This window comes from Salvelinus namaycush, chromosome 11 (genome assembly GCF_016432855.1).
Source record: "Salvelinus namaycush isolate Seneca chromosome 11, SaNama_1.0, whole genome shotgun sequence".
Lineage (NCBI taxonomy): Eukaryota > Metazoa > Chordata > Actinopteri > Salmoniformes > Salmonidae > Salvelinus > Salvelinus namaycush.
The window spans coordinates 44,919,547-44,947,062 of NC_052317.1; the positions used below are offsets into that span (position 1 = coordinate 44,919,547).

General features: G+C 43.3%; 1 protein-coding gene across 1 annotated transcript in view; it reads right to left on the reverse strand.

Moving 5' to 3' along the window:
- The window catches only part of vav3b (vav 3 guanine nucleotide exchange factor b), a 140,628-nt gene that overhangs the window by 20,629 nt on the left and 92,483 nt on the right, over nt 1-27,516 (reverse strand). The window contains exons 21-25 of the mRNA XM_039003302.1: nt 18,214-18,279; nt 17,943-17,977; nt 17,668-17,784; nt 12,827-12,914; nt 4,806-4,938 (exon numbers count right to left, since the gene is read on the reverse strand). Of these exons, the coding sequence (XP_038859230.1) occupies nt 4,806-4,938; nt 12,827-12,914; nt 17,668-17,784; nt 17,943-17,977; nt 18,214-18,279 (439 nt within the window). The remainder of the gene's footprint in view (nt 1-4,805; nt 4,939-12,826; nt 12,915-17,667; nt 17,785-17,942; nt 17,978-18,213; nt 18,280-27,516) is intronic.

The window sequence follows — 27,516 nt, forward strand, 5'->3', positions numbered from 1 at the left end:
GGACTGCACCCTTGCATTGATTATCGAACTCTGAATAAAACCACCGTCACGTTCAGCTATCCTTTACCCCTCATCCCAACCATCATCGAACAAATGCACGGTTGAGAGGGATGAGGCAACACCAATAACAAATAAGTCTCACTGCACAACCGATTGGCAAACGTACTGGATATTGAGAAATCATATGACTAAACTGAATAAAACGAAGAAGAAACTACACTATGAAACAAAGATAAAATAAAGTTACTATCCTTTAGATAAATTATATAAAGAATGATCATAAAAAGCTTTGCAGCACTTTCAGTGAAATTTTGGGCAAAAAGGCAAACTCAGCTCTGTCATTCATTGAATCAGATGAGTCATTCATCACAAAACCCACTGATATTGCCAACTACTTTAATGATTTTTCGGCAACATTAGCAAACTTAGGCATGACATGCCAGCAACAAACGCCGACACTACACATCCAACCAAACATAACTGACCAAATTATGAAAGACAAGCATTGTAATTTTGATTTCTGAAAAGTGAGTGTGAACAGAGGTGAAAACAATTATTGTTGTTTCTCAACAATGATATAAGTAATTTGGTCTGACAACAAAATTATTGAGGATAATAGAGGACGATATTGCCACATCTTCAATCTAAGCCTACCGGAAAGTGTGTGCCCTCAGGCCTGGAGGGAAGCAAAAGTAATTCCGCTACCCAAGAACATTAAGGCCGCTTTATAAACCTTTAGCAAACTTTTGGAAAAATTGTGTTTGACCAGATACAATGCTATTTTACAGTAAAGAAATTGTCAACAGACTTTCAGCACGCTTATAGGGAAGGACATTCACAGAACTGACACAAATGACTGATGATTGGCTGAGAGAAACTGATGATAAAAAGATTGTGGGAGCTGTTTTATTAGTCTTTTAGTGCATCTTTTGACATTATTGATCATAGTCTGTTCCTGGAAAAACGTATGCGTTATGGCTTTACACCCCTTGCTATGTTGTGGATAAAGAGATACCTATCTAACAGAACACAGAGTGTGTTCTTTAATGGAAGCCCCTCCAACATAATCCAGGTAGAGTCAGGAATTCCCCAGGAAAGCTGTCTTTGAGTAAAGCCATTGTGTCTATGTCTGTGGATGACTCAACACTACACAAGTCAGCTACTACAGCGAGTGAAATTACTGCAACACTTTAACAAAGACCTGCAGTCAGTTTCAGAATGGGTGGCAAGAAATAAGGTAGTCATAAAAATATTTCAAAAACTAAAAGCACATATTTGGTACAAATCATTCACTAAACCCGAAACGTGAACTAAATATTGTAATGAATACTGTGGAAATTTGAGGTGACTAAACTGCTTGGAGTTACTCTGGATTGTAAACTGTCATGGTCAAAACATGTTGATACAACAGTAGCTAAGATGGGGAGAACACTATCAACAAGACAGGCCCTAGTTCTACAGGCCCTAGTTTTGTCGCACCTGGACTACAGTGCAGCCGTGTGGTCAGGTGCCACAAAGAGAGACTTAGGAAAATCACAATTGGCCCAGAACTGGGCAGCACGGCTGGCCCTTAAATGTATACAGAGAACTAACATTGATGATATGCATGTCAATCTCTCATGATCCATAATGATTCATAATAAACCCCAGGAAGAGTAGCTGCTGCCTTGGCAGGAACGAATGGGGAGCCATAATAAACACAAAAATACAAATAGGAACGTTATCAATGACTTTGTCCATTCATATATACATTCATTGGGAGACACACACACACACAAACACACACACATACACACACACATGGACACACATACACACACACACACACACACACACACACACACACACACACACACACACACACACACACACACACACACACACACACACACACACACACACACACACACTGTGTGTCCTCCTCCTTTTCACTGGGTGTTACAGAGTGCTGCTGCTTCAGTCTGGAGCATCAGTTAGCTTAATGTGCATCCCAAAATGGAACCCTATCCCCTATATAGTGCACTACCAGGGGTACATCCCAAAATGGAACCCTATTCCCTATATAGTGCACTACCAGGGGTACATCCCAAAATGGAACCCTATTCCCTATATAGTGCACTACCAGGGGTACATCCCAAAATGGAACCCTATTCCCTATATAGTGCACTACCAGGGGTACATCCCAAAATGGAACCCTATTCCCTATATAGTGCACTACCAGGGGTACATCCCAAAATGGAACCCTATTCCCTATATAGTGCACTACCAGGGGTACATCCCAAAATGGAACCCTATTCCCTATATAGTGCACTACCAGGGGTACATCATAAATATCACCCTATTCCTTATTACAGGTGTAGGATCTTAATTTGAGCCAGTTTGCAAAAGCAGGAAAATAATCCTGCAGCAACAGGAACTGTGAATAATTATGTGGATTATAATTCATGGCCATTTTATGTAGGGTTTGGTCCTAAGGGGGGGGAAATCAATTCTGAAATTTTAAAGTGAAAATTACCACCCCCAGAAGCCTTTTTAAACCTCAGATAGACAGGAAAGTTATCCTGCAACAGGGTGATCACATGACCCCTACGGACCCTGGTCAAAAGTAGTGCGCCGTGAACGGAATAGGTAAGATTTGGTTGTAGTTGTTGTTGTGCTGCTGTTTTGAACTGGAGCAAAGCAATACATTGATTCATAATGCCTGGGTGCTGAGCGCTGCTCATACCGCTGCTGCTTCTTCTACTGACTAAGATCACTGGCATCTTGTAGAGCTCTCTGAGGCTGTGGAGAGTGGTATTGACTGTTGACTGGCTTAGATACATACATAGCTACGTATTGACTAGGCCTACATATCACTGACTTCATCACAGCCTGTATATTTACAGTATCAGAAAGTCAAATATTCCAGTCTGGCCATATCAGGGCTGAGGGAAGGTCAAATATTCCAATCTGGCCATATCAGGGCTGAGGGAAAGTCAAATATTCCAGTCTGGCCCTATCAGGGCTGAGGGAAAGTCAAATATTCCAGTCTGGCCATATCAGGGCTGAGGGAAGGTCAAATATTCCAATCTGGCCATATCAGGGCTGAGGGAAGGTCAAATATTCCAGTCTGGCCATATCAGGGCTGAGGGAAATTCAAATATTCCAGTCTGGCCATATCAGGGCTGAGGGAAAGTCAAATATTCCAGTCTGGCCATATGAGGGCTGAGGGAAAGTCAAATATTCCAATCTGGCCATATGAGGGCTGAGGGAAAGTCAAATATTTCAATCTGGCCATATCAGGGCTGAGGGAAGTTCACATATTCCAATCTGGCCATATCAGGGCTGAGGGAAGGTCAAATATTCCAATCTGGCCATATCAGGGCTAAGGGAAAGTCAAATATTCCAGTCTGGCCATATCAGGGCTGACGGAAAGTCAAATTTTCCAGTCTGGCCATATAAGGGCTGACGGAAAGTCCAATATTCCAATTTGGCCATATCAGGGCTGAGGGAAAGCCCAATATTCCAGTCTGGCCATATCAGAGCTGACGGAAAGTCAAATATTCCAGTCTGGCCATATCTACGGCCTTCATTTCCATGTGTTACAAGATCTAGACACGAATGAATATCTGAATATGTACAGTTGAATATATGAATATCTACAGTTGAACATCTGAATATGTACAGTTGAATATCTGAATATGTACAGTTGAATATCTGAATATGTACAGTTGAATATCTGAATATGTACAGTTGAATATCTGAATATGTACAGTTGAATATATGAATATGTACAGTTGAATATCTGAATATCTACAGTTGAATATCTGAATATCTACAGTTGAATATCTGAATATGTACAGTTGAATATCTGAATATCTACAGTTGAATATCTACATTTGAATATCTGAATATGTACAGTTGAATATTAGAAAAAGGCAGGCAGGTGGCCATTTCTAAATCTCACTGTGCTAAAAGCAGGCTGTGGAGGAGGATGATTTGCAGAGGCGAAAGAAGCCTGCGTATTTACAGTCACTGTCTGGGCAAATGTGTGCTTGTTTCCTAATCGAACTAAACAAAAGGAAACATTTCAATAGACGACTATTAGGTGTTTCATGGAATACTGATAGCATGATGTGTTCCTCTTGAGAGTCAAATTACCACTTAAATACAGTAAGTCAAAAACAGGGCTGTGATTTGGATATAACACAATTTTTCACTGGAGTGTTTAATAAGCGTAAGTGCTAAAAGCAGATTTTATTTAATTGAACAACAATATTTTTTTGTTTGAAAATTGGGAGTTGGTTGTGCAAGCAGTGAGCGTAAGCATGTATATTTTCTGTACACATGTACAATGTTCTCTGGCTGTGCTGTGATATAAACAGAGAGAGCAATGACGTGAGTCTGTGATATCTTGTTGGATATAAAACCATGAGAACATTCAGACATCCTAATTTCAGGACTCTCTTCTTTGAACACATTCCAACGAGTGTTGGGGGTCAATTCAGGAAGTGATTTGAATTAAACATTTCAAAATACAAAAACAAGATATATATGGTGGTGATGGGATTCAGTTGCCTCCTGTACTCACCAATTACTGTACTAGACCATTAAGCGACTACCGGTGGTGTTCACACTGTGTTCACTAGTGCCAGTGTGCATTAAATCAAATCAAATCAAATGTATTTATAAAGCTCTTCTTACATCAGCTGATATCTCAAAGTGCTGTACAGAAACCCAGCCTAAAACCCCAAACAGCAAGCAATGCAGGTGTAGAGGCATTAGACCATTATGTTAGTGGGGATAGGGATCTGTCCTGTACTCACCAGTGCCAGTGTGTCGGATGCCTTGGGGCATGTTGTTCCCGTTGCCTGGCTCCCTGAATGGTACCTGCAGTGTTGTGTCCAGACTCTTGAAGCCCTCCCTCAGAGAATGTTGCTTGTAGTAGTCTACCAGGTCCTGGGTGTTTAAAAACACACAAGAACTAGTGAAAACACACAGGAAATACATTTCAGACCCACCTATGGTGAGGAGGAGGATGATGAATTGTATCAAAATTGTTCAATGGGATGGCATTATTTTGGAGGGATGGCATTGTTTTATTGGGATGGCATTATTTTGGAGGGATGGCATTGTTTTATTGGGATGGCATTATTTTGGAGGGATGGCATTGTTTTATTGGGAAGGCATTGTTTTATTGGGATGGTATTATTTTATTGGGATGGCATTGTTTTATTGGGATGGTATTGTTTTATTGGGAAGGCATTGTTTTATTGGGAAGGCATTGTTTTATTGGGATGGCATTGTTTTATTGGGATGGCATTGTTTTATTGGAATGGTATTGTTTTATTGGGATGGTATTGTTTTATTGGGATGGTATTGTTTTATTGGGATGGTATTGTTTTATTGGGATGGTATTGTTTTATTGGGAAGGCATTGTTTTATTGGGATGGTATTGTTTTTTTGGGATGGTATTGTTTTATTGGGAAGGCATTGTTTTATTGGGATGGCATTGTTTTATTGGGATGGTATTGTTTTATTGGGATTGCATTGTTTTATTGGGATGGTATTGTTTTATTGGGATGGTATTGTTTTATTTGGATGGCATTGTTTTATTGGGATGGCATTATTTTATTGGGATGGCATTATTTTATTGGGATGGCATTTCTCCATTGGGATGGTATTGACTCACAGCGTCTCCGTACACGTGGATGTCGATTAAGGCATCCCCCCGCACCTCTCTGATTCAGTAGGGTTGTGTTAAATGCAGAAGACACATTTCAGTTGAATGTATTCAGTTGTACAACTGACTAGGTGTCCCCCTTTCCTTTCCCCCATTGTTTTATTGGGATGGTATTGTTTTATTGGGATGGCATTGTTTTATTGGGATGGTATTGTTTTATTGGGATGGTATTGTTTTATTGGGATGGCATTGTTTTATTGGGAAGGCGTTGTTTTATTGGGATGATATTGCTTTATTGGGATGGTATTGTTTTATTGGGATGGTATTGTTTTATTGGGATGGCATTGTTTTATTGGGAAGTCATTGTTTTATTGGGATGGCATTGTTTTATTGGGAAGTCATTGTTTTATTGGGATGGTACTTACAGTTGAATGTTTCTGTCTACTGTATAGTACCTACTGTTGAATGTGTAAGGGATGAATGTGTAGGGGATGAATGTGTAAGGGATGAATGTGTAGGGGATGAATGTGTAGGGGACGAATGTGTACGGGACGAATGTGTAAGGGATGAATGTGTAGGGGATGCATGTGTAGGGGATGCATGTGTAGGGGATGCATGTGTAGGGGATGAATGTGTAGGGGATGAATGTGTAGGGGACGAATGTGTAGGGGACGAATGTGTAAGGGACGAATGTGTAGGGGACGAATGTGTAAGGGACGAATGTGTAAGGGACGAATGTGTACGGGACGAATGTGTAAGGGACGAATGTGTAGGGGACGAATGTGTAGGGGACGAATGTGTAAGGGATGAAGTGTGAGGGATGAATGTGTAAGGGATGAATGTGTAGGGGATGAATGTGTAGGGGAGGAATGTGTAAGGGATGAGTGTGTAAGGGATGAATGTGTAAGGGATGAATGTGTAAGGGATGACTGTGTAAGGGATGGTTGTGTAAGGGATGAATGTGTAAGGGATGAATGTGTAAGGGATGAATGTGTAGGGGATGAAAGTGTACGGGATGAATGTGTAAGGGATGAATGTGTAGGGGATGAATGTGTAGGGGATGAATGTGTAAGGGATGGATGTGTAGGGGATGAATGTGCAAGGGATGGATGTGTAAGGGATGAATGTGTAGGGGATGAAAGTGTATGGGATGAATGTGTAAGGGATGAATGTGTAAGGGATGAATGTGTAGGGGATGAATGTGTAGGGGATGACTGTGTAAGGGATGAATGTGTAGGGGATGAAAGTGTACGGGATGAATGTGTAAGGGATGAATGTGTAAGGGATGAATGTGTAGGGGATGACTGTGTAAGGGATGACTGTGTAAGGGATGAATGTGTAAGGGATGAGTGTGTAAGGGATGAGTGTGTAAGGGATGAATGTGTAAGGGATGAATGTGTAAGGGATGAGTGTGTAAGGGATGAGTGTGTAAGGGATGAATGTGTAAGGGATGAGTGTGTAAGGGATGAGTGTGTAAGGGATGAGTGTGTAAGGGATGAATGTGTAAGGGATGAGTGTGTAAGGGATGAGTGTGTAAGGGATGAGTGTGTAAGGGATGAGTGTGTAAGGGATGAGTGTGTAAGGGATGAATGTGTAAGGGATGAATGTGTAAGGGATGAATGTGTAAGGGATGAGTGTGTAAGGGATGAGTGTGTAAGGGATGAATGTGTAAGGGATGAATGTGTAAGGGATGAGTGTGTAAGGGATGAATGTGTAAGGGATGAGTGTGTAAGGGATGAGTGTGTAGGGGATGAATGTGTAGGGGATGAATGTGTAAGGGATGAGTGTGTAGGGGATGAATGTGTAGGGGATGAATGTGTAGGGGATGAATGTGTAAGGGATGAGTGTGTAAGGGATGAGTGTGTAAGGGATGAATGTGTAAGGGATGAATGTGTAAGGGATGAGTGTGTAAGGGATGAATGTGTAAGGGATGAGTGTGTAAGGGATGAGTGTGTAGGGGATGAATGTGTAGGGGATGAATGTGTAAGGGATGAGTGTGTAGGGGATGAATGTGTAGGGGATGAATGTGTAGGGGATGAATGTGTAAGGGATGAGTGTGTAAGGGATGAGTGTGTAAGGGATCAACGCCGACGTTCTGTACCTTACCTTGGAAATAACGGACGACCAGTGGTGTAAAAAGTACTCAAATGTCAAGTGAAGATAGCTTAATAGAAAATGACCCAAGTAAACGTGAAAGTCACCCAATAAAATAGTACTTGAGTTAAGGTAAAAGTATTGGATTTTAAATATTTACTTTAGTATCAAAAGTAAATGTAAAAATGCTAAAATATACTTAAGTATCAAAAGTAAAAGTATAAATCATTTCAAATTCTTTATGTTAAGCAAACCAGATGGCACAGTTTTCTTTATTTAAAATAAAAATGTACGGATAGCCACTAGGCACACTCCAACATTCAGACATCATTTACAAACGAAGCATTTCTGTTTAGTGAGTCCTCCAGATCAGAGGCTAGAAGGGATGGCCAGGGATGTTCTCTGTTTAGTGAGTCCTCCAGATCAGAGGCTAGAAGGGATGGCCAGGGATGTTCTCTGTTTAGTGAGTCCTCCAGATCAGAGGCTAGAAGGGATGGCCAGGGATGTTCTCTGTTTAGTGAGTCCTCCAGATCAGAGGCTAGAAGGGATGGCCAGGGATGTTTTCTGTTTAGTGAGTCCTCCAGATCAGAGGCAGTAGGGATAACCAGGGATGTTCTCTGTTTAGTGAGTCCTCCAGATCAGAGGCAGTAGGGATAACCAGGGATGTTCTCTGTTTAGTGAGTCCTCCAGATCAGAGGCTAGAAGGGATGACCAGGGATGTTCTCTGTTTAGTGAGTCCTCCAGATCAGAGGCTAGAAGGGATGACCAGGGATGTTCTCTGTTTAGTGAGTCCTCCAGATCAGAGGCGGTAGGGATAACCAGGGATGTTCTCTGTTTAGTGAGTCCTCCAGATCAGAGGCAGTAGGGATGACCAGGGATGTTCTCTGTTTAGTGAGTCCTCCAGATCAGAGGCAGTAGGGATGAGCAGGGATGTTCTCTGTTTAGTGAGTCCTCCAGATCAGAGGCAGTAGGGATGACCAGGGATGTTCTCTGTTTAGTGAGTCTGCCAGATCAGAGTCAGTAGGGATGACCAGGGATGTTCTCTTGATAAGTGTATGAATTGGACCATTTTCTTTCCTGCTAAGCATTACAAATGTAACAAGTACTTTTGGGTGTCAGGGAAAATGTATGGAGTAAAATGTACAATATTCTATGTAGAAATGTAGTGAAGTAAAAATAAAAGTTATCAAAAATATAAATAGTAAAGTACAGATAGCCCCCAAAAAACTACTTAAATAGTACTTTAAAGTATTTTAATTTAAGTACTTTACACCACTACGGAGTTCATTTTTCCAAGGTAATGTACAGAAAGGAGGTGTTTATCCTACTTACAGTATACCAGAGTTGTGAAAGAAAACAGTACTAAAGCACACATTAACCGGTATAAATATTTGTTTTTGTTGATATTTTCATTTTTATAAGCAAATTCATACTTTCTCATCTTTTGGTCGTTCGACTAGTTCTATATTTATAGAAGCGACCAAGTTGTTGGTTCTACATGTTCCGTTGCTAGCGGTTCGTATTCCTCGCTTGCTAACTAGCTACGGCTAACATGGTCACGACCTCTGCAGCCAGAATAACAACAAAGTAGCTGCATTTGCGTTTGTTTAATAAACTGTTTTCTATTGCTATTAATTTGGATACATCCATAACAATGAGCTGATAATAACCGATTTTGCCTGGCATAGCTAGAAATGTTTGCCTTTTCGTCAGGACACTGGTCACTGTTCATTACGAGGAGACCGCAATGCAAACATTAGGCTAGAAGCTAGCTAAATAGTTTGTTGCTAGCAAACCAGCCAATACGACAACCGAATTCAAACATATCAGTTGCTGAAAACAGCTGGTCAAACTAGAAACATGTGGGAGGATTTGACAGCATAGAGTCACTAAACTAAAAACATGGGAGGATTTGACAGCATAGCGTCACTAAACTAGAAACCTGGGAGGATTTGACAGCATAGCGTCACTAAACTAGAAAAACGTGGGAGGATTTGACAGCATAGCGTCACTAAACTAGAAAAACGTGGGAGGATTTGACAGCATAGAGTCACTAAACTAGAAACACGTGGGAGGATTTGACAGCATAGAGTCACTAAACTAGAAACACGTGGGAGGATTTGACAGCATAGAGTCACTAAACTAGAAACACGTGGGAGGATTTGACAGCATAGCGTCACTAAACTAGAAACATGTGGGAGGATTTGACAGCATAGCGTCACTAAACTAGAAACATGTGGGAGGATTTGACAGTATAGCACCACTAAACTAGATACATGAGGGAGGATTTGACAGCATAGCGCCACTAAATTAGAATCATGTGGGAGGATTTGACAGCATAGCGCCACTAAACTAGAAACATGAGGGAGGATTTGACAGCATAGCACCACTAAACTAGAAACATGAGGGAGGATTTGACAGCATAGCGCCACTAAACTAGAAACATGTGGGAGGATTTGACAGCATAGCGCCACTAAACTAGAAACATGTGGGAGGATTTGACAGCATAGTGACACTAAACTAGAAACATGAGGGAGGATTTGACAGCATAGCACCACTAAACTAGAAACATGAGGGAGGATTTGACAGCATAGTGACACTAAACTAGAAACACGTGGGAGGATTTGACAGCATAGCGCCACTAAACTAGAAACATGTGGGAGGATTTGACAGCATAGTGACACTAAACTAGAAACATGAGGGAGGATTTGACAGCACAGCGCCACTAAACTAGAAACATGGGAGGATTTGGCAGCATAGAGTCACTAAACTAGAAACATGGGAGGATTTAACAGCATAGCGTCACTAAACTAGAAACATGAGGGAGGATTTGACAGCACAGCGCCACTAAACTAGAAACATGGGAGGATTTGACAGCATAGCACCACTAAACTAGAAACATGGGAGGATTTGACAGCATAGCACCACTAAACTAGAAACATGGGAGGATTTGACAGCATAGCGCCACTAAACTAGAAACATGTGGGAGGATTTGACAGCATAGCGCCACTAAACTAGAAACATGAGGGAGGATTTGACAGCATAGCACCACTAAACTAGAAACATGGGAGGATTTGACAGCATAGCACCACTAAACTAGAAACATGGGAGGATTTGACAGCATAGCACCACTAAACTAGAAACACGTGGGAGGATTTGACAGCATAGCGTCACTAAACTAGAAACATGGGAGGATTTGACAGCATAGCGTCACTAAACTAGAAACATGGGAGGATTTCACAGCATAGCGCCACTAAACTAGAAACATGGGAGGATTTGACAGCACAGCGCCACTAAACTAGAAACACGGGAGGATTTGACAGCATAGCACCACTAAACTAGAAACATGTGGGAGGATTTGACAGCATAGCGCCACTAAACTAGAAACACGTGGGAGGATTTGACAGCATAGCGCCACTAAACTAGAAACACGTGGGAGGATTTGACAGCATAGCGTCACTAAACTAGAAACATGTGGGAGGATTTGACAGCATAGCACCACTAAACTAGAAACATGAGGGAGGATTTGACAGCATAGCACCACTAAACTAGAAACATGTGGGAGGATTTGACAGCATAGCACCACTAAACTAGAAACATGAGGGAGGATTTGACAGCATAGCACCACTAAACTAGAAACATGTGGGAGGATTTGACAGCATAGCACCACTAAACTAGATACATGAGGGAGGATTTGACAGCATAGCACCACTAAACTAGAAACACGTGGGAGGATTTGACAGCATAGCGCCACTAAACTAGAAACATGTGGGAGGATTTGACAGCATAGCACCACTAAACTAGATACATGAGGGAGGATTTGACAGCATAGCACCACTAAACTAGATACATGAGGGAGGATTTGACAGCATAGCACCACTAAACTAGATACATGAGGGAGGATTTGACAGCATAGCACCACTAAACTAGAAACACGTGGGAGGATTTGACAGCATAGCGTCACTAAACTAGAAACATGTGGGAGGATTTGACAGCATAGCACCACTAAACTAGATACATGGGGGAGGATTTGACAGCATAGCACCACTAAACTAGATACATGAGGGAGGATTTGACAGCATAGCACCACTAAACTAGATACATGAGGGAGGATTTGACAGCATAGCACCACTAAACTAGAAACACGTGGGAGGATTTGACAGCATAGCGTCACTAAACTAGAAACATGTGGGAGGATTTGACAGCATAGCACCACTAAACTAGATACATGGGGGAGGATTTGACAGCATAGCGCCACTAAACTAGAAACATGAGGGAGGATTTGACAGCATAGCACCACTAAACTAGAAACATGAGGGAGGATTTGACAGCATAGCACCACTAAACTAGATACATGAGGGAGGATTTGACAGCATAGCACCACTAAACTAGATACATGGGGGAGGATTTGACAGCATAGCACCACTAAACTAGAAACATGAGGGAGGATTTGACAGCATAGCACCACTAAACTAGAAACATGTGGGAGGATTTGACAGCATAGCACCACTAAACTAGAAACACGTGGGAGGATTTGACAGCATAGCGCCACTTGCGTCATGACTGCAACAGTAGGGACCAGAGAAATTCATGTTCATCTCTCACTATGTTAGGTCATCAGATACTCTAACAAAATATGTCTCTGCAAAAACAAATTGAAGCTAGCTAGCTAGCTACGTATTACCTCGTTGGATGTGCGTTTCCAATGTTTCCAACTTCAGTTTGTGTGGTTGTTGGTTTAGCTTTCTGTAACTTTATAGCAAGTACAGGCTGCATGTGTAGGTGCTTTCTGCATCATGATTGCAAGGTGTCCTGATATCTCTCTGTGTGGGTGTGTGTGTGTGTGTGTGTGTGTGTGTGTGTATATCGGGGAGGTTGGATAAAAAGCAGAAGACAAATTCCCATCCTGTATGGACTAATAAAGTAAATCTTATCTTTTCCAACTTTCCATTATCTGGTTTTATAATGCCCTTCTAGCCAATCAGAAAAGAGTATTCAACAACACGGTGGTATAATTATGTATACTGTATTGCGTGTTAAATTGCAAAGTGGGACCAAAACACGACATACCAACACAGTCTTAAACAGCCTGGTCTCTGCGATGTAAAAGCATCCATTCTTTGTCAGGATCTTGATGTGTTTGACTTCGTCATTGATCCTGTGGGCAGAGAATGGCTAGGCTTTAGCTAATCAAACCAAATAAAATGTTATTTGTCACATTAGCCGAATACAACAGGTGTAGTAGACCTCACAGTGAAATGCTGACTTACAGGTCCTTAACCAACAATGCAGTTTTGGGAAAAATGTTAAGTAAATAGAGTTGAATTTGGAAGTTTACATACATTTAGGTTGGAATCATTAAAACTTGTTTTTCAACCACTCCACAAATTTCTTGTTAACAAACTATAGATTTGGCAAGTCGGTTAGGACATCTACTTTGTGCATGACACAAGTCATTTTTCCAACAATTGTTTACAGACAGATTAATTCACTCTGTCACAATTCCAGTGGGTCAGAAGTTTACATACACTAAGTTGACTGTGCCTTTAAACAGCTTGGAAAATTCCAGAAAATGATGTCATGGCTTTAGAAGCTTCTGATAGGCAAATTGACATAATTTGAGTCAGTTAGAGGTGTACCTGTGGATGTATTTCAAGGCCAACCTTCAAACTCAGCGCCTCTTTGCTTGACATCATGGGAAAATCAAAATAAATCAGCCAAGACCTCAGAAAAATTGTAGACCTCCACAACTCTGGTTCATCCTTGGGAGCAATTTCCAAAAGCCTGAAGTTACCACGTTCATCTGTACAAACAATAGTACGCAAGTATAAACACCATGGGACCACGCAGCCATCATACCGCTCAGGAAGGAGACGCATTCTGTCTCCTAGAGATGAATGTACTTTGGTGCGAAAAGTGCAAATCAATCCCAGAATAACATCAAAGGACCTTGTGAAGATGCTGGAGGAAACAGGTACAAAAGTATCTATATCCACAGTAAAACGAGTCTTATATTGACATAACCTGAAATGCCGCTCAGCAAGGAAGAACCACTGCTCTAAAACCGGCATAAAAAAGCCAGACTACGGTTTGCAACTGCACATGGGGACAAAGATCGTACTTTTTGGAGAAATGTCCTCTGGTCTAATGAAACAAAAATGGAACTGTTAGGCCATAATGACCATCGTTAAGTTTGGAGGAAAAAGGGGGCGGCTTGCAAGCCGAAGAACACCATCCCAACCGTGAAGCACGGGGTTGGTAGCATCATGTTATGGGGGTGCTTTGCTGCAGGAGGGACTGGTGCACTTCACAAAATAGATGGCATCATGAGGGAGGAAAATTATGTGGATATATTGAAGCAACATCTCAAGACATCAGTCACGAAGTTAAAGCTTGGTCGCAAATGAGTCTTCCAAATGGACAATGACCCCAAGCATACTTCCAAAGTTGTGGCAAAATGGCTTAAGGACAACAAAGTCAAGGTATTGGAGTGGCCATCACAAAGCCCTGACCTCAATCCTATAGAACATTTGTGGGCAGAACTGAAAAAGCGTGTGTTAGCAAGGAGGCCGACCAACCTGACTCAGTTACACCATCTCAGTCAGGAGGAATGGGCCAAAAATTCACCCAACTTATTGTGGGAATTTTGGAAGTTAAACAATTTAAAGGCAATGCTACCAAATACTAATTGAGTGTATGTAAACTTCTGACCCACTGGGAATGTGATGAAATAAATAAAAGCTGAAATAAATCATTCTCTCTGCTATTATTCTGACATTTCACATTCTTAAAATAAAGTGTTGATCCTAACTGACCTAAGACAGGGCATTTTTACTAGGATTAAATGCCAGGAAATTTGAAAAACTGTGTTTAAATGTATTTGGCTAAGGTGTATGTAAACTTACGACTTCAACTGTAAATAAAAGTAGCGAGGCTGTCTATACAGGGGGTACCAGTACAGAGTCAATGTGCGAGGGTACCGGTTAGTCGAGGTAATTGAGGTAATATGTACATGTAGGTAGAGTTATTATAGTGACAATAAACAGAGAGTAGCAGCAGCGTAAAGGGGGGGGGGGGCAAATAGTCTGGGAGCCATTTGATTGTATGTTCAAAAGTCTTATGGCTTGGGGGTAGAAGCTGTTTAGAAGTCTCTTGCACCTAGAGTTGGCGCTCTGGTACCGCTTGCCGTGCGGTAGCAGAGAGAACAGTCTATGACTAGGCTGTATTCTGGAGTCTTTTACAATTTTTAGGGCCTTCTGACACCGCCTGGTATAGAGGTCCTGTAGTGCCTTGCGGTCGGAGGCCAAGCAGTTGCCACACCAGGCAGTGATGCAACCAGTCAGGATGCTATCGATAGTGCAGCTGTAGAACCTTTTGAGGAGCTGAGGACCCATGCCACATCTTTTCAGACTCCTGACTGGAATAGGTTTTGTCGTGCCCTCTTCATGAATATCTTGGTGTGCTTGGACCATGTTAGTTTGTTGATGATGTGGACACCAAGGAACTTGAAGCTCTCAACCTGCTCCACTACAGCCTTGCCGATGTGAATGGGGGAGTGCTCGGTCCTCTTTTTCCTGTAGTCCACAATCATCTCCTTTGTCTTGATCACGTTGAGGGAGAGGTTGTTGTCCTGGCACCACACGGCCAGGTCTCTGACCTTCTCCTTATAGGCTGTCTCGTCGTTGTCGGTTATCAGGCCTACCACTGTTGTGTCATCAGCAAACTGAATGAAGGTGTTGGAGTCGTGCCTGGCCATGCAGTCATGAGTGACTTTAACCAAATAGGCTAACTCAGACGTGTGTGTACAGGACACCCATAGAGTCCACCTTGACAACCATAGATTCCACCTTGACAACCATAGAGTCCACCATAGAGTCCACCATGATAACCATAGAGTCCACCATGATAACCATAGAGTCCACCATGATAACCATAGTTCACCATGACAACCACATAGTCCACCTTGATAACAATAGAGTCCACCATAGAGTCCACCTTGATAACAATAGAGTCCACCTGGATAACAATAGAGTCCACCATGACAACCACAGAGTCCACCTTGACAACCATAGAGTCCACCATGACAACCATAGAGTCCATCTTGATAACCATAGAGTCCACCATTGAGTCCACCTTGACAACCATAGATTCCACCTTGACAACCATAGAGTCCACCTTGATAACCATAGAGTCCACCTTGACAACCATAGAGTCCACCATAGAGTCCACCTTGACAACCATAGAGTCCACCATAGAGCCCAACCTTGACAACCATAGAGTCCACCATAGAGTCCACCTTGACAACCATAGAGTCCACCATAGAGTCCACCTTGACAACCATAGAGTCCACCTTGACAACCATAGAGTCCACCATAGAGCCCACCTTGACAACCATAGAGTCCACCATGATAACCATAGAGTCCACCTTGACAACCATAGAGTCCACCATAGAGTCCACCTTGACAACCATAGAGTCCACCATAGAGTCCACCTTGACAACCATAGAGTCCACCATAGAGTCCACCTTGACAACCATAGAGTCCACCTTGACAACCATAGAGTCCACCATAGAGCCCACCTTGACAACCATAGAGTCCACCATGATAACCATAGAGTCCACCATGATAACCATAGAGTCCACCTTGACAACCATAGAGTCCACCATAGAGTCCACCTTGACAACCATAGAGTCCACCATAGAGTCCACCTTGACAACCATAGAGTCCACCATAGAGTCCACCTTGACAACCATAGAGTCCACCATAGAGTCCACTTTGACAACCATAGAGTCCACCTTGACAACCATAGAGTCCACCTTGATAAACATAGAGTCCACCATAGAGTCCACCGTGATAACCATAGAGTCCACCATGACAACCACAGAGTCCACCTTGATAACCATAGAGTCCACCATAGAGTCCACCTTGATAACCATAGAGTCCACCATGACAACCATAGAGTCAGTCTACCTTGACAACCGTAGAGTCCACCATAGAGTTCACCTTGACAACAATAGAGTCCACCATGACAACCACCGAGTTCACCTTGACAACCATAGAGTCCACCTTGATAACAATAGAGTCCACCATGACAACCACCGAGTTCACCTTGACAACCATAGAGTCCACCATGATAACCATAGAGTCCACTATTGAGTCCACCTTGACAACCATAGAGTCTACCTTGACAACCGTAGAGTCCACCATAGAGTTCACCTTGACAACCGTAGAGTCCACCATAGAGTCCACCTTGATAACCATAGAGTCCACCATGACAACCATAGAGTCTACCTTGACAACCGTAGAGTCCACCATAGAGTTCACCTTGATAACCATAGAGTCCACCTTGATAACCATAGAGTCCACCATAAGAGTCTACTGCGGCTTGAATGCCACTGGCTGGAGAGCTGTGTCACATTACCAGACACCGTTTCCGAGGCCCTTGACTCTGCTCTACTTCATAGTCTCTCTAGCCCATCGACCGTAGCCGAATAACTGGACAACGTCTCTGCTCTAAGACTTACTGAATGGCTAACTGACCATGAGAGTGTCCAGTGACACGACAGTTAAATCCTGGTTACGTTTGGAACAGCTGAAGGTGTAATATCCTGCTCCACATATAATCTGGCAGGTAAAAACACAGTCCCAAAAAACGGCTTTCAGACTATCAATGGCTCTTGAACAGGACAGTGTGACGTGACAGTTACACCATGGTCCTGGAAGTGAAGAACATGCCCCTGCTGCACGTACATGATGCTGACACACACACACACACACACACACACACACACACACACACACACACACACACACACACACACACACACACACACACACACACACACACACACACACACACACACACACACACACACACACACACACACGTCCCGGGCCCCAAGGTCCACTTACTTGATACTGATGGCGTACTCGTTAGACTCTCTGGTCCGGTGTCTGATCAGGTAGGTGCTGTTCTCTCTGTCCATCAGCTTTACCGCCGCCTCCTGCCTTTCCATTGGGCCTGCAAACCTGACCATGAGAAAACAACATCAGATAACCATCAACCAATCAACACACAACTATTACACAATCATTAGACAATCACAAGCAGTCCACAAATAACCATTGTAAACCCAGAAACAATGACATAATTATTCCTAACGTGTAAGAGTTGCTGTTTCACCTACCACAGCTGGGCTGAATAATCCACTGGTTTGGGTACCTGGGAGGGACAGTGACAAACACAGTTATTTCCAGCTAAATGAAATCAATGCAGACAAGTAGAGGTCGTCTGCAGGAATGAGCAATCACCTGTGAAGAACGTAGGCATTAGAAAGAGTTTATGAAAAGGCTTATGAAAGTTTATGAAGGCTTATGAAAGTTTATGAAGGCTTATGAAGTTTTATGAATGCTTCATTAAGACTTTAAATACGTTGTTAAATTAGCATCTATACTTACACATGGGCACGGCCTAATGGCATCGCTGGGAAAGAAACCAATCTCTCTCGTCGCCAAGATCTTGCCCTGCAACGGCACATGGCTGTTAGTTAATCACATTATATTAGTCTGGGGGCAACATCCATCCCATCCTCCTCCCCCATCGCTTCTATAAATCATCCATCCCCTCCTCCTCCCCCATCGCTTCTATAAATCATCCCTTCCCTCCTCCTCCCCCATCGCTTCTATAAATCATCCCTTTCCTCCTCCTCCCCCCCCATCGCTTCAGTAAATCATCCCTTCCCTCCTCCTCCCCATTCTCTTCTATAAATCATCTCTGCCCTCCTTCTCTCCTCCCCCATCGCTTCTATAAATCATCTCTGCCCTCCTTCTCTCCTCCCCCATCGCTTCTATAAATCATCCCTTCCCTCCTTCTCTCCTCCCCCATCGCTTCTATAAATCATCCCTTCCCTCCTTCTCTCCTCCCCCATCGCTTCTATAAATCATCCCTTCCCTCCTTCTCTCCTCCCCCATCGCTTCTATAAATCATCTCTGCCCTCCTTCTCTCCTCCCCCATCGCTTCTATAAATCATCCCTTCCCTCCTTCTCTCCTCCCCCATCGCTTCAGTAAATCATCCCTTCCCTCCTTCTCTCCTCCCCCATCGCTTCTATAAATCATCCCTTCCCTCCTTCTCTCCACCCCCATCGCTTCTATAAATCATCTCTGCCCTCCTTCTCTCCTCCCCCATCGCTTCTATAAATCATCCCTTCCCTCCTTCCCTCCTCCCCCATCGCTTCTATAAATCATCCCTTCCCTCCTTATCTCCTCCCCCATCGCTTCTATAAATCATCCCTTCCCTCCTTCTCTCCTCCCCCATCGCTTCTATAAATCATCTCTGCCCTCCTTCTCTCCTCCCCCATCGCTTCTATAAATCATCCCTTCCCTCCTTCTCTCCTCCCCCATCGCTTCAGTAAATCATCCCTTCCCTCCTTCTCTCCTCCCCCATCGCTTCTATAAATCATCCCTTCCCTCCTTCTCTCCTCCCCCATCGCTTCAGTAAATCATCCCTTCCCTCCTTCTCTCCTCCCCCATCGCTTCTATAAATCATCCCTTCCCTCCTTCTCTCCTCCCCCATCGCTTCTATAAATAATCTCTGCCCTCCTTCTCTCCTCCCCCATTGCTTCAGTAAATCATCCCTTCCCTCCTTCCTCCTCCCCCATCGCTTCTATAAATCATCTCTGCCCTCCTTCCCTCCTCCCCCATTGCTTCAGTAAATCATCCCTTCCCTCCTTCTCTCCTCCCCCATCGCTTCTAGAAATCATCCCTTCCCTCCTTCTCTCCTCCCCCATCGCTTCTATAAATCATCTCTGCCCTCCTTCTCTCCTCCCCCATTGCTTCAGTAAATCATCCCTTCCCTCCTTCCCCATCGCTTCTATAAATCATCCCTTCCCTCCTCCTCCTCCCCCATTCTCTTCTATAAATCATCCCTTCCCTCCTCCTTCATCGCTTCTATAAATCATCCATCCCCTCCTCCTTCCCCATCGCTTCTATAAATCATCCCTTCCCTCATTCTCTCCTCCCCATCACTTCTATAAATCATCCCTTCCCTCCTCCTCCTCCCCCATCGCTTCTATAAATCATCCCTTCCCTCCTTCTCTCCTCCCCCATCGCTTCTATAAATCATCCCTTCTCTCCTCCTCACCATCACTTCTATAAATCATCCCTTCCCTCCTTCTCTCCTCCCCCATCGCTTCTATAAATCATCCCTTCTCTCCTCCTCCCCATTCTCTTCTATAAATCATCCCTTCCCTCCTTCTCTCCTCCCCCATCGCGTCTATAAATCATCCCTTCACCCCTCCTCCCATTTCACTTCTATAAATCATCCCTTCCCTCCTCCTCTTCCCCCATCGCTTCTATAAATAATTCCTTCTCTCCTCCTTCCCCATCACTTCTATAAATCATCCCTTCCCTCCTTCTCTCCTCCTCCTCCCCATCACTTCTATAACTCATCCCTTCCCTCCTCTCTCCTCCTCCCCCATCGCTTCTATAAATCACCCCTTCTCTCCTCCATTCCATCGCTTCTATAAATCATCCCATCACTCATTCCCCCCCTCCCCCATCGCTTCTATAAATCATCCTTTCCCCCCTTCTCCCCCATCGCATCTATAAATCATCCCTTCTCTCATTCTCTTCTCCTCCTCCCAATCGCTTCTATAAATCATCCCTTCCCTCCATCTATTCTCCTTCTCCCCATCGCTTCTATAAATCACCCCTTCCCTCCTTCTCACCTCCTTCCCCACGCTTCTATAAATCATCCCTTCCCTCCTTATCTTCTCCTCCCCCATCGCTTCTATAAATCATCCCTTCTCTCCTCCTCCCCCACCGCTTCTATAAATCCTAGACAATTAGCCCACAATGAGGCAGAGCGTCTAACACACCAACACACTAGTGATGCAGCAGTCACTAACACACCAACACACTAGTGATGCAGCAGTCACTAACACACTAGTGATGCAGCAGTCACTAACACACTAGTGATGCAGCAGTCACTAACACACTAGTGATGCAGCAGTCCATAACACACCAACACACTAGTGATGCAGCAGTCACTAACACACTAGTGATGCAGCAGTCACTAACACACCAACACACTAGTGATGCAGCAGTCACTAACACACTAGTGATGCAGCAGTCACTAACACACTAGTGATGCAGCAGTCATTAACACACTAACACACTAGTGATGCAGCAGTCACTAACACACTAGTGATGCAGCAGTCACTAACACACTAACACACTAGTGATGCAGCAGTCACTAACACACTAGTAATGCGGCAGTCACTAACACACTAACACACTAGTGATGCAGCAGTCACTAACACACTAACACACTAGTGATGCAGCAGTCACTAACACACTAGTAATGCAGCAGCCACTAACACACCAACACACTAGTGATGGAGGAGTCACCAACACACTAACACACTAGTGATGCAGCAGTCACTAACACACTAGTGATGCAGGAATCACCAACACACTAACACACTAGTGAAGCAGCAGTCACTAACAAACTAGTGATGCAGCAGTCACTAACACACTAGTGATGCAGCAGTCACTAACACACTAGTGATGCAGCAGTCACTAACACACTACTGATGCAGCAGTCACTAACACACTACTGATGCAGCAGTCACTAACACACTAGTGATGCAGCAGTCCATAAATCACCAACACACTAGTGATGCAGCAGTCACTAACACACTAGTGATGCAGCAGTCACTAACACACTAGTGATGCAGGAGTCACCAACACACTAACACACTAGTGATGCAGCAGTCACTAACACACTAGTGATGCAGCAGTCACTAACACACTAGTGATGCAGCAGTCACTAACACACTAGTGATGCAGCAGTCACTAACACACTAACACACTAGTGATGCAGCAGTCACTAACACACTAGTGATGCAGCAGTCACTAACACACTAACACACTAGTGATGCAGCAGTCACTAACACACTAGTAATGCGGCAGTCACTAACACACTAACACACTAGTGATGCAGCAGTCACTAACACACTAGTGATGCAGGAGTCACCAACACACTAACACACTAGTGATGCAGCAGTCACTAACACACTAGTGATGCAGCAGTCACTAACACACTAACACACTAACACACTAGTGATGCAGCAGTCACTAACACACTAGTGATGCAGCAGTCACTAACACACTAGTGATGCAGCAGTCACTAACACACTAACACACTAGTGATGCAGCAGTCACTAACACACTAGTAATGCGGCAGTCACTAACAAACTAACACACTAGTAATGCAGCAGCCACTAACACACCAACACACTAGTGATGGAGGAGTCACCAACACACTAACACACTAGTGATGCAGGAGTCACCAACACACTAACACACTAGTGATGCAGCAGTCACTAACACACTAGTGATGCAGGAATCACCAACACACTAACACACTAGTGAAGCAGCAGTCACTAACAAACGAGTGATGCAGCAGTCACTAACACACTAGTGATGCAGCAGTCACTAACACACTAGTGATGCAGCAGTCACTAACACACTAGTGATGCAGCAGTCACTAACACACTACTGATGCAGCAGTCACTAACACACTAGTGATGCAGCAGTCCATAAATCACCAACACACTAGTGATGCAGCAGTCACTAACACACTAGTGATGCAGCAGTCACTAACACACTAGTGATGCAGGAGTCACCAACACACTAACACACTAGTGATGCAGCAGTCACTAACACACTAGTGATGCAGCAGTCACTAACACACTAGTGATGCAGCAGTCACTAACACACTAACACACTAGTGATGCAGGAGTCACTAACACACTAGTGATGCAGCAGTCACTAACACACTAACACACTAGTGATGCAGCAGTCACTAACACACTAACACACTAGTGATGCAGCAGTCACTAACACACTAGTGATGCAGCAGTCACTAACACACTAACACACTAGTGATGCAGCAGTCACTAACACACTAGTGATGCAGCAGCCACTAACACACCAACACACTAGTGATGCAGCAGTCACTAACACACTAGTGCAGGAATCACCAACACACTAACACACTAGTGAAGCAGCAGTCACTAACAAACTAGTGATGCAGCAGTCACTAACACACTAGTGATGCAGCAGTCACTAACACACTAGTGATGCAGCAGTCACTAACACACTAGTGATGCAGCAGTCACTAACACACTAGTGATGCAGCAGTCACTAACACACTAGTGATGCAGCAGTCCATAAATCACCAACACACTAGTGATGCAGCAGTCACTAACACACTAGTGATGCAGCAGTCACTAACACACTAACACACTAGTGATGCAGCAGTCACTAACACACCAACACACTAGTGATGCAGCAGTCACTAACACACTAGTGATGCAGCAGTCACTAACACACTAGTGATGCAGGAGTCACCAACACACTAACACACTAGTGATGCAGCAGTCACTAACACACTAGTGATGCAGCAGTCACTAACACACTAACACACTAGTGATGCAGCAGTCACTAACACACTAGTGATGCAGCAGTCACCAACACACTAGTGATGCAGCAGTCAACAACACACTAGTGATGCAGCAGTCACCAACACACTAGTGATGCAGCAGTCACTAACACGCAAAAAATGACAATTGTCTCAGAACAGGGCAGCACGGCAGACCCATAAATGTACAAGGAGAGCTAACATGAATAATATCCATGTAAGTCTCTCATGGCTCAAAGTGGAGGAGAGATTGACTTCATCATTACTTGTTTTTGTAAGAAGTGTTGACATGCTGAATTCAACGAGGTGTCTGTTTAAACTACTAGCACACGGCTCAGACACCCATGCATACCGCAACAAGACACCAAAGGTCTCATCACAATCCCCAGGTCCAGAACAGACTATGGAAGGCGCACAGTACTACATAGAGCCATGACTACATGGAACTCTATTCCACATCAGATAACTGACGCAAGCAGTAGAATCAGATTTAAAAAACGGATAAACATACTCCTTATGGAACAGCGGGGACTGTGAAGAGACTCACTCAGGCACAGACACACATAAACATGATAAGACATGCACTCTACACACACGTACAAATGGATGTTGTATTGTAAATATGTGATAGTGGAGTAGTGGCCTGAGGGAACATGCTAAATGTATTGGGTAAAGTGTTATGAAATGTAATGTCATATTTTAAACTGTATATACCTGTCTTAATGTTGCTGGACCCCAGGAAGATTAGCTGCTGCCTTGGAAGCAGCTAATGGAATAAGGCCTTTAAGAAATGTAAGAACTCTCAAGAGCAGCCTGATTTTGTTCTATATAAACGTCACAGAAATGAAGCACAGAGCACGATGGATGAAGCTAAGAGGTGTTATTTTGCTGATAAAATTATTGAGAACAAAAATTACTCTAAAAAGCTTTGGAAATCATTTAAGGAACTAGGCTGTAGTACCAAAAACACATTAAACAGTATTGGACTGAACATCAGGCAGGAGAAGGTATACGATAAAGCTGAGTGGTTTTATTTTTTCAGTTCTGCCACCAGTAAGCTGGCCACCAGTTCTGGTTTGTACGGAAACAACCAAGTTGTCATGACTTCCGCCGAAGTTGGTCCCCCTCCTTGTTCGGGCGGCGTTCGGCGGTCGACGTCACCGGTTTTCTAGCCGCCACCGATCCACTTTTCATTTTCCATTTGTTTTGTCTTCATTGTACACACCTGGTTTCCATCCCCATAATTATGTTCCTTATTTAACCCTCTGGTTCCCCCCATGGTTTTGTGCGTGTTTGTTCTGTGTTAAGCTGTCGCTACATTTTGTGAGCTGAATTGTTGTCCCTGCGTGGATATTATTTTGATGTTGTATTTGAGTAAAGTCCGTTATTACTCATCCTCTGTGTCCTGCGCCTCACTCCATCCCACCTGCTGCACATCGACCCTTGACCCAAGTCAAGAAGTATTATGCCGAGTTAGGGGTTCAGCAAAATTATTTTTATTTTTACAAAGGTAGCAACAGCTAACATAGCCAGTATGCTAGCAGCTTAAATGCTCTGAAAAAAAATCACCCCTTGTATTACACATATGGCTAATCTCTCTCTTGAACAAGGCATCTCTCCCAGGGACATGAAACAAGTTAAAGTTATACCTCCCTATAAGAAGGGGATAGAGTCTGACCCTGGGAATTACAGGTCTGTATCTATCCTCAGTGTAACATCAGAGATCCTGGAGAGAGTTCTACATGAGCAAACTTATGAATATATCAACAAACAAAGTCTAATGTCTGATTTTCAGTCGGGTTTTAGAAAAACATACTCCACTGATTCATGTCTACTTTACTTGACTGACTTCATCAGGAACAAGATTGATGAGGGAAATCTGTGTGGAATGGTACTGCTTGACCTACAGAAGGCCTTTGATACAGTTAACCACTGTCTCCTAATCTCCAAACTGGAGGCACTGTGGTTGAGCAGTATCCCTCGAGGCTGGGTAAAGTCCTATCTGTCAGGTAGGGAGCAAGTAGTAGAGGTTAATGGTTCACTGTCTCAGGCAAAAGCAATGAGTTGTGGCATTCCGCAGGGGAGCATGCTTGGGCCTCTACTTTATTTAAACGATATGAAAGATGCTTGTTCTGGCTGTCTTTTCCTTTATGTGGATGACTCTACACGTCTGGTGTCTCACAAAAGTAAAACTATGTTGGAGAGCATACTTAGCATAAAGCTTACTAACATTAACAAATGGCTTGGAGATAATAAACGATCTCTGCACTTAGGTAAAACTGAGGTAATTCATTTTGTGTCCAGATCTAAATTGTGTAGGTCCTTTGAAATCAGAGTGGAGCTAGGAGGTGAGGTGCTAACGACTAAAACCTCTGTTAGCTACCTGGGATGCATCCTTTCTGGAAGCTTGGGAGGTGTGAGCATGAAGTCAAGTTGTATAAATGATTGGAGACAGGCGCAGGAATTCGTAATATGGGGGTTTAATACTCCACCCCAAAATATACAACATGCCATGAAAAGGCACAGGGACGAAGCCCAAAACTAACTTGTATACCAAACACACAGAGCGAGGTAAAATAATAAATACACAGGACGAGACCCGCAATACACTACACAGGACGAGACCCGTAGTAACAAAGGCACAACAATACACTGGACGAGACCCGTTATAATGAGTACACAATACACGCAGCACGAAAGCCAAAACAAACACGTATACCAAACACACAGAGCGAGGTAAAATAATAAATACACAGGACGAGACCCGCAATACACTACACAGGACGAGACCCGTAATAACAAAGGCACAACAATACACTGGACGAGACCCGTAATAATGAGTACACAATACACGCAGCACGAAAGCCAAAACAACAAAGCGCAGGTACTCACAAGACCAACGGACATGGGAACAATAACCGACAAGACAATGGTGAACAGACGGCACATATATACAATTACTAGTCTCCGGAACTGGTGCACGGAATGAGCAGCAGTACCGGGGGAATCCGTGACACATGACCACTAAAGTGCTAGGGAATGTTATTGCCAGGACTAAGATATTGGCTAGAAAGTCCAAGCTGCTTGTTAAGGACTCCATGAGAGGGTTAGTCACTGCCCTCATTCAATGCCATTTTGATTACGCTAGTAATTACTGGTTTGGGGGCTTATCTAAGCTTATGAAGGCTCCAGATAGCCCAGAATATTGTTTTTTTTTAAGTGTCGAATTAATAAACAAATATCCTTAATACAGTGCATTCCCTTTTCCACATGTTGTTACATTACAGGCTTATTCTAAAATGTATTAAATTGTTTATTCCCTCAATCTACAAACAATACCCCATAATGACATCACAATACCTCATAATGACAAAGCGAAAATAGTTTTTTTTTTTCTTTTCAAATCTATAAAAAAACAAACAGAAACAGCTTATTTACATAAGTATTCAGACCCTTTGCTATGTGACTCAAAATTGAGCTCAGGTGCATCCTGTTTCCATTCATCATCCTTGAGGTGTTTCTACAACTTGATTGGAGTCCACCTGTGGTCAATTCAATTGATTGGACATGATTTGGAAAGGCACACACCTGTCTATATAAGGTCCCACAGTTGATAGTGCATGTCAGAGCAAAAACCAAGCGATGAGGTTGAAGGAATTGTCCGTAGCGCTTCGAGACAGGATTGTGTCAAGGCACAGATCTGGGGAAGGGTACCAAAACATGTCTGCAGCATTGAAGGTCCCCAAGAACACAGTGGCCTCCATCATTCCTTAAATGGAAGAAGTTTGGAAGAAGTGTGTGTAGATTGATGAGAGGGGAAAAAAACAATTTCATCCATTTTAGAATAAGGATGTAATGTAACAAAATGTGGAAAAAGTCAAGGGGTCTGAATACTTTTCAAATGCACTGTAAATACAAATACAAATTAACACACTAGTGAAGCAGCAGTCACTAACACACTAACACACCAGTGATGCGTGGGTTGACTCACAACCCGCAGTCCTAGCGGTTATATAGAACGGGCGGGTGGGTTTGGATCATTAAATATTGTGTGGATGAAGGGCGGGTTGGTGGTGGGCGGGTTGGATAAAGAAGAAACAAAAATCCATAAATGTATCATTCTTGTGCAATTCATGTCTACAGTTTAGGCTACATTGCGGTTTTTCTTTCCTTCTCTTTATCTGCCGTTAGTGCGTAGCCTCATCCTAACCTTTAGGGCCTAACTGTAGCGCACCAAATGCTTTTGGGAACTTGGGTAGAAAAAAAAAAGTTAACT